This window comes from Phyllobates terribilis, unplaced genomic scaffold (genome assembly GCF_046119375.1).
Source record: "Phyllobates terribilis strain yellow unplaced genomic scaffold, ASM4611937v1 Scaffold_4__5_contigs__length_816908805, whole genome shotgun sequence".
Taxonomy (NCBI): Eukaryota; Metazoa; Chordata; class Amphibia; order Anura; family Dendrobatidae; genus Phyllobates; species Phyllobates terribilis.
Window position 1 is genome coordinate 625,236,095 of NW_027362764.1, and position 14,326 is coordinate 625,250,420.

The 14,326-nt window shown below is 42.7% G+C and overlaps 1 protein-coding gene across 1 annotated transcript in view; it reads right to left on the bottom strand.

Moving 5' to 3' along the window:
- The window catches only part of NSMAF (neutral sphingomyelinase activation associated factor), a 121,449-nt gene that overhangs the window by 45,805 nt on the left and 61,318 nt on the right, over window positions 1-14,326 (bottom strand). Inside the window, exons 15-16 of the mRNA XM_073679332.1 lie at window positions 9,582-9,672; window positions 1,785-1,848 (exon numbers count right to left, since the gene is read on the bottom strand). Of these exons, the coding sequence (XP_073535433.1) occupies window positions 1,785-1,848; window positions 9,582-9,672 (155 nt within the window). The remainder of the gene's footprint in view (window positions 1-1,784; window positions 1,849-9,581; window positions 9,673-14,326) is intronic.

The window sequence follows — 14,326 nt, forward strand, 5'->3', positions numbered from 1 at the left end:
TTACATGTCTATATGTCTGTCCATATATTATCTCTCTCTCTATTATCCATCTCAATAGCATTGATTGCTGTTCAAAAACCAGCAAAAAAGGGCATTTTTGTGCAGCGTTTTTCCTGCCAAGAAATGCAGAAATGTCTGCATCCTAATACTCCACGTGTGCACATAGCTTAACTCCATTTCAGGAAATATGAAATAAAAATGCCACAGTGGCCAGCGTGAAAAGTGCAGCATTTCTAATCGTGATATGTTTGAAAAATAAAAGAATTACATTTAACCAAAGAACACGATTTAAACAATAGGTAATTTTCTGATGATAACCTCCCTTTATATGTACAGCATAACTAAAGACCCCATTTAAAAAACATTTCTGATTTGCACATCAGTGCAAAAGGAAGGTTCAAATCCATAATTAATAAAATGCGTGTTCTGTGCTGTTAATTAGCTCTATTCCAGTGCAGGCCACACCACATTCATTACAGTATGGAACAGATTAAAAGGAAAACAGCATTTGTGACACCCTTTAAACCTCCCTGCTAATTTCAGCTGCAGCAGCAGATAGAAACATGAGATATACAGGTGCATCTCACTAAATTAGAATTTCATCAAAGAGTTAAATTTATTTTAGTTCTTCAATACAAAAAGTGAAACTCATTATATAGAGTCATTACAAACAGAGTGATCTATTTCAAGTGTTTATTTCTGTTAATGTTGATGATTATGGCTTACAGCCAATGAAAACACAAAAGTCATTATCTCAGTAAATTACAATAATTAACAAAAAAACACCTGTAGATTACATAACTTGAATATCTGAGCCAAACCGGTAAATTATCAGTGATATGTGTGTCTGCAGAGAAAGCTCGCCAAGGCCTCATTCACATGTCAGTATTTTTCATCAGTATTTTTATGCCAAAACCAAGAGTGGCACTTAAACAGAAAGACTAATTGAAAGACTGTCACCTGTTTTGTGTTTTGGAGACACTCCTCGTTTTGGCATACAAATACTGATGAAAAATACTGAGGTGTGAATAAAGCCTAACACAACGTTCTGTGATTACAGTAGTCTTGGCATGGATTAAAGAAGGTAGTGCTCTCCTGTGGTCATCACATTTTCACAGGCAGAGGCTAAAGCTGGCCATAAATATTAAATGGCTGTCAAATATACGATACTTCAGCCAATCTCTCGGTTGACAGCCATCTCAGACAACACTCCCATACACAGGACTGCCCCTTTGTTCTCTATGAAAAAGCCGCCAACTGACAGGCTGGCCGGCGTCTTATCTCATGCAGAACAATGATCGGCAGTCCAGTCCGAATTTGGATATGAGTGATCGGCATCTCTCCTGACCATCGGTCAGGCAGTGACCCTATACACATTAGACTGTCGGCCAAACCGTTGATATCGGTGGGTTCGGCCGACATTAGTCTAATGTGTATGGGGGCTTTACCAACGGAGAGAAAAAGTACTGTTCGACTAATGTGAATCTGCAGACAAGTGTCTGATGACCGGGCTGCAGTACTACTGTATTTTTAACCTTGGTGACCATGAAATTTTTTTGTTGCATTAAGAAAATAGCTCAAACTGTCCTGAACATGATGTCCTACAAGCACTAAAGTTAGTACGGTCACTGACGGCATATTTATTTATTATTGCAAGAACAAAAAATACAGTTGAAGAGGGCATACAATATACATCAGACCTGAGATACTAATCCTAAAACATTTCTAGACAGGACCAAACTTGACCACTGAGCCTAGTGACCCCTGCACAGCAGATCACTAACCTGTTGAACATTCGATCAGCATGGTCAAACTTTCCATTTTGGATGCAAAGCATGTGCTCTGGTGCTGGAAAAAAAAAAGACCATCATATAGGATAAAATAGCTATAATAAGGAACCAACACAACCATTTCATGTTATACTTTCTTTCGTGGGAAGTTTTCAAAAATAAAATGAAAACAATTTCACTGAATCTGAAATATTCCTAAATTTCAGCAATAGGAATAAAGGGTTTTCTGCTCTGTACAATCTCATTATTTTACAAAAAGGGTCACGTCCGCTCCAATCTGTGAGGGCATCAAGCAAGTGTCAAAGTTCACTGTGGAACCACCTCAGGAGAAATGAAGCAGTACACCATTATTTTCATGCTTGTATCATAGGAGAACACAGAAGGCTGTGGGTATAAGCTGCTTCTACTATGAAGCAGACACTTACACTAGTCGCCAAAATTGAGACAACAACACCCTCAAGATTTTAGACATTTTTAGCATTTTGCCAATACAAATCCAAATTTCATGAATGTTTTTGATTTCACAGTAAAGTTTTTAAGTAGAAATAACACAATCTCATATAGAAACGCAATATTAGCAGGAAATTTGTTCATTTGTCAACAAACTGGACACTATTGTCACTCAGATGACTGTGGGAGAAAAGCCATTTATTTGTCCTATTTTCATATCTAACACTAAAATGTTAATACTTAGTTGGATAGCCCTTGGCCTTGATGACTGCCTGGCATCTTCTTGGCATGCTATCTACCAGTTTGTGTAAATCAGATGGTGTGATGATATGAAACCATGATTTGATGATGGCTGCAATGAGCTCCTGCTTGTGTGAAGCCCGCTGTTTTGACACCTCTCTTGAGCCGAGCCCAGAGATTCTCAATAGGATTGAGATCTGGGCTGTTTCTTGGTTAATTCAATAGCTGGACATTTTTGTCCTTGAACCAAGAGAGACATTTTTTAGCTGTATGGCATGGGGCTCCATCTTACTGAAAAATAAACGGTGTCCCTTCACCAAATACATCACGTGCCGAGGAATGAGTTTAGGCTGAAGGACTTCCTTGATGTACTTTTCAGCATTAACTGTTCCTTCAATTACCTGCTGCCTACCAACTGCATCTCTGGACACACAGCCCCATACCATAACACTCAGAGGATGCTTCATGGTGGGTACTGTACACTCTGGCAACCAATCCTCTTCAGGTCATGGTCCCACGTAGCAGACACCGTCGCTGCCAAAGATGGATACGCGTGTCTCATCGCTCCATAAAACATTTCTCCATTGTTCCATTGTTCAGTTGTCCATTTAGAATGTTCTTTGGCCACTGCAGATGTTTCGGACGCTGTGAGGCGTTCAAAAAATGGCTTTTTATGTGGTATTCTGGCTCTTAATCCCGCGTTTACCAATAGTCGTCAAACTGTCCGATCGGACACTGTCACTCCGGTGTTGACAATTCCTTGTTGATGTCAACAGCAGTTGATTTCCTGTTATTTAGGGCGATTCTAACAATTCTTCTATCAGTCTGAGGAGTTGTAGCCTTCTTCCTTCCTCTACCTGGTGTATTCTTTACCAAACCAGTCTCTTAAAACCGCTTACACACTTTGAGAACGCTGGCCGGTGAGATCCCTTTTTCCAATTCGAGCTGCAATTTCCCGGTAACTCTACCCTTCTTCTCTTAAAGTAAAAGCTTTGGCTCTCTTCTTAGGTGACCACTCCGGTCTAGGTTTCGTACACGGTCAGACACAGACAATTTTTAAAATTAACTTTTGTTTTGGGAAAACCCTTTTAATGCTGCACGTGAAATAAAAGTTAAGCAAATGCCTGTCAATTTTATATCATAAACTTCAGAGACAGTATAACAGAATAAAAACATGTAATTGCTTACCTTTTGATAACAAACTGGCTTTAAAATATAAAAAAAGCCTTTTAATCGCACAATATCGGTCTTAACTCACACCCAGGTCACTATAAACAAACATAGAATACATATCGCAGAAGAGGGCGTGTGTACAAGTAAGTATGTCAGTGAAAACGTTCTTAAATATTGGTGATGGTGAAAAACTGCAGGTGTTGCCTCAATTTTGGCCACTAGTGTATAAGGGAGTCTGCCAAGACAGAATGACGCTCAAACCAAGTGCAGGCGCTCCACAGCTCTCCACCTATTAGTTTTCCATCCATCTCCGCCTTTCTCTGCCACTATAAAGCCAGAGCGGGCAAGCAAAAAAAAAAAAAAAAGGAGGAGGTAGTGGGGGAGGGAGCAGTGGTGGAAATCATGGGAAAGTGCACTTCAAGGACAATAAATTATGAGCATCATTCTTTTATTTTTTGTAATGTGTGAAATAATGATATATTGTACTTTTGAGTATAGAAAAAAAATCCGGGATGGAAACCAAGCAAGTGGAAATGAGAACTTAAATGTTTGGCCACTCCAAGGGTGCACCAAGCACCTGCACTTGGTTTGATCAGTAATCCTGTGCTGACCGGGTCCCTTTAACCCCTTAATAACATCTGACGTACTAATACGCGTCTGTGCCCTGGGACTTAAGAGCCAGACCCGTATTAGTACGTCATGGCGATCGCGCGCGCACACAGGCTGTGCGGGCGCGATCGCCGCCGGGTGTCAGCTGATTGTCACAGCTGACACCCGGTACTATGTGCAGGGAGCGGTCCTGCACCGCTCCCAGCACATTAACCCCCGCGATGCTGCAATCGAAGTCGATCGCGGCATTGCGGGGGCAAGGGGAGGTGATCGGCGATACTCACCTCCTCTTCCGGCTTCCAGCGCAGTCTGCAAAGGCTTCCCGGGTGTTGCCATGACGACCCGATGTCATCATGACAACATCTGGGTCACCAGAGAGCAGGAAGATTGCTTGGGCATGCGCAGTGCATCTCCAAGCAATCTTCACACTGTGCACTTCTGACAGCCTTCATGGCATAGGGATGGTGCTTCATTCCTGTGCCATGCAGGCGATCAGAAAAAAAAAAGTGAAAGTCCCAGAGTGGGACAAAGTAATAAAGTGTATAAACTGTGTGAAAGTGGAAAAAAAAAATGTGCAAAAATATTATAAAAAAATAAAAAATATACACCAAAAATAAAAATATAATGTACCCATCAATAAATATTATTATAAAAAAAAAAAAAAAAAAACAATAAAAGTACACATATTTGGTATCGCCGCGTCCGGAACAACCTGACCTATAAAACTGTCCCACTAGTTAACCCCTTCAGTGAACACGGTAAAAAAAAAAAAAAAACGAAGCAAAAAACAATGCTTTATCACCATACCGCCAAACAAAAAGTGGAATAACACGCGATCAAAAAGACGCATATAAATAAAAATGATACCGCTGAAAACGTCATCTCGTCCTGCAAAAAACAAGCTGCCATACAGCTCCATCAGCCGAAAAATAAAAAAGTTATAGCTCTCAGAATAAAGCGATGCTAAAAATTTTTTTCTATAAAATAGCTTTTATTGTGTATAAGCGCCAAAACATAGAAAAATGATACAAATGTGGTACCGCTGTAAACGTACTGACCCGAAGAATAAAGCTACCTCATCAATTTTACCACACGCGGAACAGAATAAAAAAAAAAAAAAAAAAATATTCCTGAATTGTTGGTTTTTGTTTATTCTGCCTCCCAAAAATCGGAATAGAAAGCGATCAAAAAATGTCACGTGCCTGAAAATGGCACCAATAACAACGTCAAGTCATCCCGCAAAAAACGAGCCGTCACATGACTGTCTGCCAAAATCTGGAAAAATTATAGCTCTCAAAATATGGCGATGCAAAAACTAGATTTTACAAAAAATGCGTCTTTTAGTGTGTGACAGCTGTCAGTCATAAAACCCCCATATGATTCTGGCATTGCTGTAATCACACCGACCCGAAGAATAAAGTCGTCTAATCACTTATACCGCACAAGGAACGGCGTCAAAAATAAACTCTTGGGTTAGGATTGGGCTAGGGGCTAGGGTTGTGCTGGGGCTAGGGTTGTGCTGGGGCTAGGGTTGTGCTGGGGCTAGGGTTGTGCTGGGGCTAGGGTTGTGCTGGGGCTAGGGTTGTGCTGGGGCTAGGGTTGTGCTGGGGCTAGGGTTGTGCTGGGGCTAGGGTTGTGCTGGGGCTAGGGTTGTGCTGGGGCTAGGGTTGTGCTGGGGCTAGGGTTGTGCTGGGGCTAGGGTCGTGCTGGGGCTAGGGTCGTGCTGGGGCTAGGGTCGTGCTGGGGCTAGGGTCGTGCTGGGGCTAGGGTCGTGCTGGGGCTAGGGTCGTGCTGGGGCTAGGGTCGTGCTGGGGCTAGGGTCGTGCTGGGGCTAGGGTCGTGCTGGGGCTAGGGTCGTGCTGGGGCTAGGGTCGTGCTGGGGCTAGGGTCGTGCTGGGGCTAGGGTCGTGCTGGGGCTAGGGTCGTGCTGGGGCTAGGGTCGTGCTGGGGCTAGGGTCGTGCTGGGGCTAGGGTCGTGCTGGGGCTAGGGTCGTGCTAGGGCTAGGGTCGTGCTAGGGCTAGGGTCGTGCTAGGGCTAGGGTCGTGCTAGGGCTAGGGTTGTGCTAGGGCTAGGGTTGTGCTAGGGCTAGGGTTGTGCTAGGGTTAGGATTTTTTTCAAAAGTAAGAAAAAAAGATGACGATATGGCGACTAGTGTTGAGCGCAAGTGCTCGCTACTTGAGTTTGCATCGGGTGCTCTGGTATGCATTGAGTATCGTGGGTATTTGAGTGACATGCTCGAGTCTCTGCCCCATATGCTTCGCGGCCAAAAAACTTTACGGGGATTGCCTGCCATGCACGAGCAATCCCCGCATGTTTTTTTTTGGGTGTCTAATAACCGTGAAACATGCGGAGCAGGGACTCGAGCATGTCACTCGAGCACACGCTGTACATGGTGCATACCCGAGTACCCGATGCAAACTCAAGTAGCGAGCACTTGCGCTCAAGAATGATGACAACTTATTCAATATGATGACCTAATGTAAACAAATTCTGTGCCGTACCTCTGGGTTCAAAATGTTCACTATACACCTTAATAAAATCCTTGAGGGGTATAGTTTCCAAAATGGGGACACTTGTGGGGGAGCTCCACGGTTTAGGCACATCACGGGCTCTCCAAACGCGACATGGTGTCCGCTAACAAATTGAATGGAAAATCGGCTCAAATTGTTAGCGGATATCATGTTGCATTTGGAGAGTCCCTGTGTGCCCAAACATTGGAGCTCCCCCACAAGTGACCCCATTTTGGAAACTAGACCCCCCAAGGCACCTATCTAGATGCATAGTGAGCACTTGGAACCCCAGGTGTTTCACAAATTGATTCATAAAAATGAAAAAGTGTTTTTTTTTTCACTTTTTCATTTTTACGAATCAATTTGTGAAGCACCTGGGGGTTCCAAGTGCTCACTATGCATCTAGAAAGGTGCCTTGGGGGGTCTAGTTTCCAAAATGGGGTCACTTGTGGGGGAGCTCCAAAGTTTGGGCACAGAGGGGCTCTCCAAACGCAATGTGGTGTCCGCTAACAATTTGAGCCGATTTTCCATTCAATTTGTTAGCGGATACCATGTTGTATTTAGAGAGTCCCTGTGTGTCCAAACATTGGAGCTCCCCCACAAGTGACCCCATTTTGGAAACTAGACCCCCCAAGGCACCTATCTAGATGCATAGTGAGCACTTGGAACCCCTAGGTGCTTCACAAATTGATTCGTAAAAATGAAAGTGTTTTTTTTTTTTCACTTTTTCATTTTTACGAATCAATTTGTGAAGCACCTGGGGGTTCCAAGTGCTCACTATGCATCTAGATAGGTGCCTTGGGGGGTCTAGTTTCCAAAATGGGGTCACTTGTGGGGGAGCTCCAATGTTTGGACACACAGGGACTCTCTAAATACAACATGGTATCCGCTAATTATTCAAGCAAATTTTACAATCAAAAAGTCAAATGGCGCACCTTCCCTTCCGAGCCCTGCCGTGCGCCCAAACAGTGTTTTTTCCCCAAATATTGGGTATCTGCGTGCCCAGGGGAAATTGCACAACAAATTTTGGGGTCCATTTTTTCTTGTTACCCCTGTGAAAATTAAAAAAATTGGGTCTAAAGTAACATTTTTGTGAAAAAAGTTAAATGTTCATTTTTTTCTTCCACATTCAAAAAATTCCTGTGAAGCACCTGAAGGGTTAATAAAGTTCTTGAATGTGGTTTTGAGCACCTTGAGGGGTGCAGTTTTTAGAATGGTGTCACTTTTGGGTATTTTCTGTCAAAAAGACCTCTCAAAGTGACTTCAAATGTGATGTGGTCCCTAAAAAAATGGTTTTGTAAATTTTGTTGGAAAAATGAGAAATCGCTGGTCAACTTTTAACCCTTATAGCTCCCTAACAAAAAAAAATTTTGGTTCCAAAATTGTGCTGATGTAAAGTAGACATGTGGGAAATGTTATTTATTAACTCTTTTGTGTGACAAATCGCTCTGATTTCAGGGCTTAAAAAATCAAATTTTGAAAATTGCAAAATTTTCACCAAATTTCCGTTTTTTTCACAAATAAACGCAAGTGATATCGAAGAAATTTTTCCACAATCATGAAGTACAATATGTCACGAAAAAACATTCTCAGAATCAGGGGGATCCGTTGAAGCGTTCCAGAGTAATTACCTCATAAAGTGACAGTGGTCAGAATTGTAAAAATTGGCCCGTCATTAACGTGCAAACCACCCGCGGGGCTTAAGGGGTTAAAGGACATCTCCTTTTCTGACTCGCAGCCAATTCTACTAGACACTACTCAGCCTACTCTGTTCTATATATATGAAGGGCTCTTGCAAACTCTGATGATTTTCCTGTCAGCAAGATTCTGCAGGTAATTCTGCTTCTTGGGTGAATAGCTCAACAGGCCGAAAAATTCAGAAACTGATCGCAGCAAGGAGCTCCGGTCACTGCTGGATGCCAACTGTACAAAACAGCCGGCTATGGTGTGAACTGAGCTGCTGAGCCATCTCCTACACCGGCCCCAGATGTGTGACGTACATGCAAGTCAGATGTCGGGAAGGTGTTAAAGAGGACCTGTCACTTGCCATAAATATGTAATTTTTTTAACCTGACCTCACGGCGGTTGTTCTCCTAAATCTGCAGTTTTTTCTACTGTTGTTCTTGTGTCTTTCTGTTCCTCAGATATGGCCTCCTCTTCCCGTTTTGCATTTTTAAATGTGTTGTTGGGCAAGGAGGTGTGTCCCTAGAGAAGACATCCATAAACAATTGCCCCCTTGGCTAAGACAAGAGTTACACACCGGGCACAAAAAGGAAGAGAGGGCTTTAGCTCAAGAATAGGCTGGCAAAGAAAGAAAAAAAAATAAACTACAATGGCACAGTCAGGAGAACAGAGGGACCCACTGGGTAAAACAATTACTGATTACATATTTTTGGAAATTGGCAGGTCCTCTTATAAAGAATATTTTTCTAAAGAAGGCAACCCTTGTGAGGTTACATAAAGCCCTACAAATACTGTGCATGTTCTTTTAGTGTGAACACACATTACACCCTACAACCTGAGTGAGTGGAGCATGTACAACCATCTGCATACATAACAGCTTTTATGCAGAAATGTGATCTCTGAATGGGTTTTTATATTATAGAAGGAACCATAAAAAGACATTGCCCCAGCTGTCTGTATGACACCACTACGAGCACAATGACCAGGTGTTAGCTGTCACCATCTCTGATAAACCACAAAAGAGGAACTTGCCTCAAACACCGGCAGATTCACACCTATTCATTGTAGAAATCAGCCACCCAGTAATAATAAAAAAAATAATAAAATGAAAGGACGGGGTCTTACCAACTCTAACCAAGTAGAAGAGAACGTATCCTGGAGAGGAATAGTGACTCCCGTATATAAACTTAGGGTCTGGCATTTCCCGATACCGCTTCTGAAAGGCATTAGAATAAATCCCATTATAGTCACGTTCACTGTTCACCATTATTCATCAGAGACTCTGCAATAAATCGCAATAAAAAAAAAAAAACACTAATATTTCATAAAGATCTTTATATTCACAAAAGTAATGCAAAAAAAGTTAAAGGTGTTTTCCCACGAACAAAACTTAATTTTAAATCAATGGCTGCGCCTCACTGTGCAGGAACACGGTCTGATCATACCACAGCTCCTGGGCATGGGAGGAAGCAAAAGAGTATACAGACAGGACAGCAGGGGATCACAGCTGATTCTTTCTTTGAAGTAAAACAGTGTTTTTAAAAAACAGGCAAGGAAATGTTTTACCTCACAAAAAGGATCAGCTGCGATCCTCTGCTGTAATGTCTGTATACTCTTTTGCTTACCCCACTGCCCAGGAGCTGTGGTATGATCAGATACAGCCATTGATTAAAATAAACTTTTGATCATGGGAAAACTCCTTTGTTTGGCCTTTACACCCTTATTCCCTCCTGCACAACCACATACTGCTGCAACATAGGGAAAGGTTGTGTCCACGGGCACAACCTGTATACCACTGTCAGAGTCTGATTTAGGCGAAGAGAAGCTGAATCCAACGATGTATCACTTAGATTACTTGGTGCAGCCATTCTGACACAATCAGAGCTTTTAGATTCCGCAATGAAGCAAAGCTGAGAAAGCTAACCACGCCCACACCACAGCAAACCCCGCCCACACCAGGCTCTCCATGTACAAAGTCCATCCACAGTGAGGTGCTTATCACAGGAGGGGACATGTCAGACCAGGGCTCACTGACCAGCTAGTCACAGCAATGATAATCTCCTGGTGCTAAAACAATCATTGTAAGCAAACAAAACCTGAAGTTTCATAAGAGAGGCATCCCTGAAATCTGTGCGTTAACCCCTACCTCATGCGGTCTGCAGATTACATAGCAAAAACCTGCTGACAGATTCCCTTTAAACTATGTATTCAGCAGTAATCAAGAATGGAAGATCAGAAGTCTGAGACATGCGAAGTTCCACTATGAATATTCTATTCACTCGGCAGATTTGCAACAGAAGAGAAATTATATATTTAGGCTACATTCTCACGATCAGTATTTGGAGAGTTTTTGACGCTGCAGAATTTCCTCTCCGTTTCTGCACCTATTATGTAAATTAGGTTACTGGCACTTTTATTGTGCTTTTTGTCTCTGTTTGGTGTGTCATGCTTTAAATAAAGTTGCTTTGTTTTTGAAACTTCCTGGTATGACACTCAGGTGAGGATTACATGCGTTTTTGATGAGTTTCCATCGCGGAAATATACTAAAAATGCATGTGCGGTTTTTTTTGCCATGGATTTTTCACATCTAATGAAAGTCTATGAGGAAATTCCGCACATAAAACTCAGCGAACCCGCCAGGTCTGTGGAGTCAGAGTCGTGGAGTCGGTATAAAATGGACCGACTCCAACTCCTAAAATATATAATAAATTGGGCACAGTACTTCAATGGAGTTTGTGGGGAATATTTTTTCATAAGAATTTGGGAAAGTTATGAAATGTCCTATAAATGTCTGTCCTATTCCTGATCTAAGGGTCTAGACTTTTAGCGGAGATGAATCTGTGCTGCAGTAAATTTATCACTTAAACATGAGCCATGTATGAGGGAGTCTGAGTCGTGGAGTCGGAGTTGAAGTCGGAGTCATGGAAATTGAGGAGTCGGAGGTTTGTCTTGCCGACTCCACAGCCCTGGTACCCGCAAGAGAAATTTCCATGCTGTGGCTTTGAAACTCGCATCGCAGGTCAGTTTAGGCAGCGTAAAAAAGAAGCGCAGTGGGCATGAGATTTCTATAAATCCCATCCACTTTGCTGGTACTGTAAACCGTCGTATTTTTCGCCACAGCGAAAATATGCAGCGTAAAAAAAAAACACAATAAAAGCTCATTGTGGGCACATAGCCAAAAAAATCATGCCGTGAATGGGGATAGGAAAGTGAGCCACTGCCAGGCAGCTCTAAGGCAAATCGAGCTAACAATGATTGTTTTTATTGAGAAAAACAGAAAATCACCCACATTTTGTTTTTGTTCTACAAACATTGCGACAAAAACCATATAGGAAACAGTAAAGTATACGAAGGCCAGTTTACATTGTTTTATAAGTCAAAGTTTGAGATTTATACCAGTGTTTATGAATTACAAATGTCACTTAAAAATAAAGAAATGTATGAATAACTCCTAACTGCCTACTTATTCTATCAAGAAAAATAGTGGAATAATATATTATTCATTATCCGATACCTTGAATAAATGAAAAAAGGGTCGAGTTCAGAGTCAGAAGGCGCACAGAAACATCAGCTGATCAACTCAATTTGGCGGTTTTGACAGTCGTTAATCTAATGCATCAGGGCTTTAAAGGACTCATGTCAGATATTGAGAAAAATAGAATTAGACTTACCGGTAATTCGGTTTCTAATAACCCTCCATGACAGCACCAAAGGAGGATGTCACCCCACCCTAAGAGGGACAGGAAACACAAATAGGTCAAATAGCCCCTCCTTCATCCTCCCTCCAGTGTTTTATAAAGGACCACACAAGTATGGATGCTTAAAATTATATTTATTCTTGTTCAAACGAGATGATTTTTTGGCTAACCAAGCCTGGGAGGGAATTACCAGTGCTGTCGTGGAGGGTTATTAGAAACCGAAGCACCGGTAAGTCTAATTCTATTTTCTCAAATACCCCCCCACGACAGCACCAAAGGAGGAGTACCAAAGACTCATGTTTAGGGAGGGACAATGGCCTGAAGCACTTTCCGCCCAAAGGCCAAGTCTTTAATGGACATTAAATTAAGTTTGTAATGCTTGGTGAAGGTATGGACAGAGGACCATGTAGCTGCTCTACATATCTGCTCGAGGGAAGCGCTAGCCTTTTCTGCCCAGAAGACGGACATGGCTCTAGTAGAGTGTGCTTTCAGTTTTTTTGGTGGTGAGAGATTTTGGATCTGATATGATTCCACAATTGCTTTCTTGATCCAAGTAGCGATGGTAACCTTTGAGACTTTCTTTCCTCTGTTCTGACCAGATGGCTGAATAAAGTTTCTGGTCCTTCCTCCAGGCCTCTGTCTTTTGGATGTAGTGAAGAACAACCCGCCTCACGTCCAAAGTATGGAATTCTTCTTCCTTTTTATTTTTTGGGTCCTGACAGAAAGAAGGCAGAATTATCTCCTGTGATCTATGAAAGTCTGAGACAACCTTTGGCAAGAAAGATGGGTCCAATTGTAGAATAATCCTATCATCCAGGATTCTCAAATATGGGTCATTCACCGAGAAGGCCTGGATTTCTCCCACTCTCCTGGCAGTGGTAATTGCTAGTAAAAAAGTTGTTTTCCAGGCTAATTTATCCAGCTCTATTGAGGCCAAAAGGTTCAAACTGCGGTAGTGTCAGACCTTTAAGGACGATATTAAGATCCCAGGAGGGAACGTGGTTGATTATTCTGGGACGCAGACGAGTAGCTGCGGTCATGAATCTTTTTATTCATCGGTGTTCGGCTAGGCTCTGGTCAAAATAGGTACTCAGCGCCGCGATCTGTACCTTGAGGGTGCTGGGTCTAAGGCCCTTCTCCAGCCCCTCTTGTAGAAAATCCAAGATCTGGGTCATGTCAGGATGCCGAAGATCTGGTATATTCGGTTTATACCATGTTAGGAAGGTCTTCCATATCTTGCTGTATATGGAGTTTGTGATTTGTTTCCTACTTCTTTGTAGGGTATGAATTACTCGGTCTGAGAGTCCCTTGACTTTCAGGATTGTGAACTCAGAAGCCAGGCCGCTAGATGGAGGTTCTCTGGATCTGGATGGAGTATTGGACCTTGTTTTGACTGCTGGCAGAATGAAGGTCCTTCTATGCTTAGACTGTTTAAGTGCACAGAACCAGCTCCTTTTGGGCCAAAGTGGGGCTATCAAGATTATCTTGACCTCCTCGGTCCTTACTTTCTGTAAGGTCCTGGGTAGCAATGGAATTTGGGGAAAAGTGTAAGCTAGATGGAAACGCCACGGGTGAGTGAACGCATCTATCCCCAGGCATACGTCGTCTGGATCTAGGGAAAAGTATTTTTCTGCCTTGGTGTTCTGGCGACTTGCAAAGAGGTCCACCTCCGGACAACCCCATTGTCTGGTCAGCATGTGAAAAAATGTCTGAGTCCAGCTCCCATTCCCCCGGATGGATTTTCTTTCTGCTCAGAAGATCGGCCTGGATGTTGTCTGAGCCCTTTATGTGTAGACCTGATAAGGAACGAAGATATCCTTCTGCCCAGAAGAATATTCTTGTTGAGATACTTTTTAGATTCTCGTACTTTGTACTCCCTTGATGGGACAGGTGAGTTACGGTAGTCATGTTGTCTGAATAGACTTTTACGTGTTTGCCCGTAATGATTGGAGCCGATATTTTGAGTGCCTCCTCCACGGCCTTTAACTCGCGGAAGTTGGAGGATCTCCTGCTGGTCTCTTCTGTCCAGACCCCTTGGAAGGGGGTTTGAGCGACGACGGCTCCCCATACCGTCTTGCTGGCATCTACCGTGACTGTTATCAGAGGGAACTGAGACGATGGAACCCCTGTTCTTAGGTTTCCTGGGCTGAGCCACCATGACAGGGATGTCTT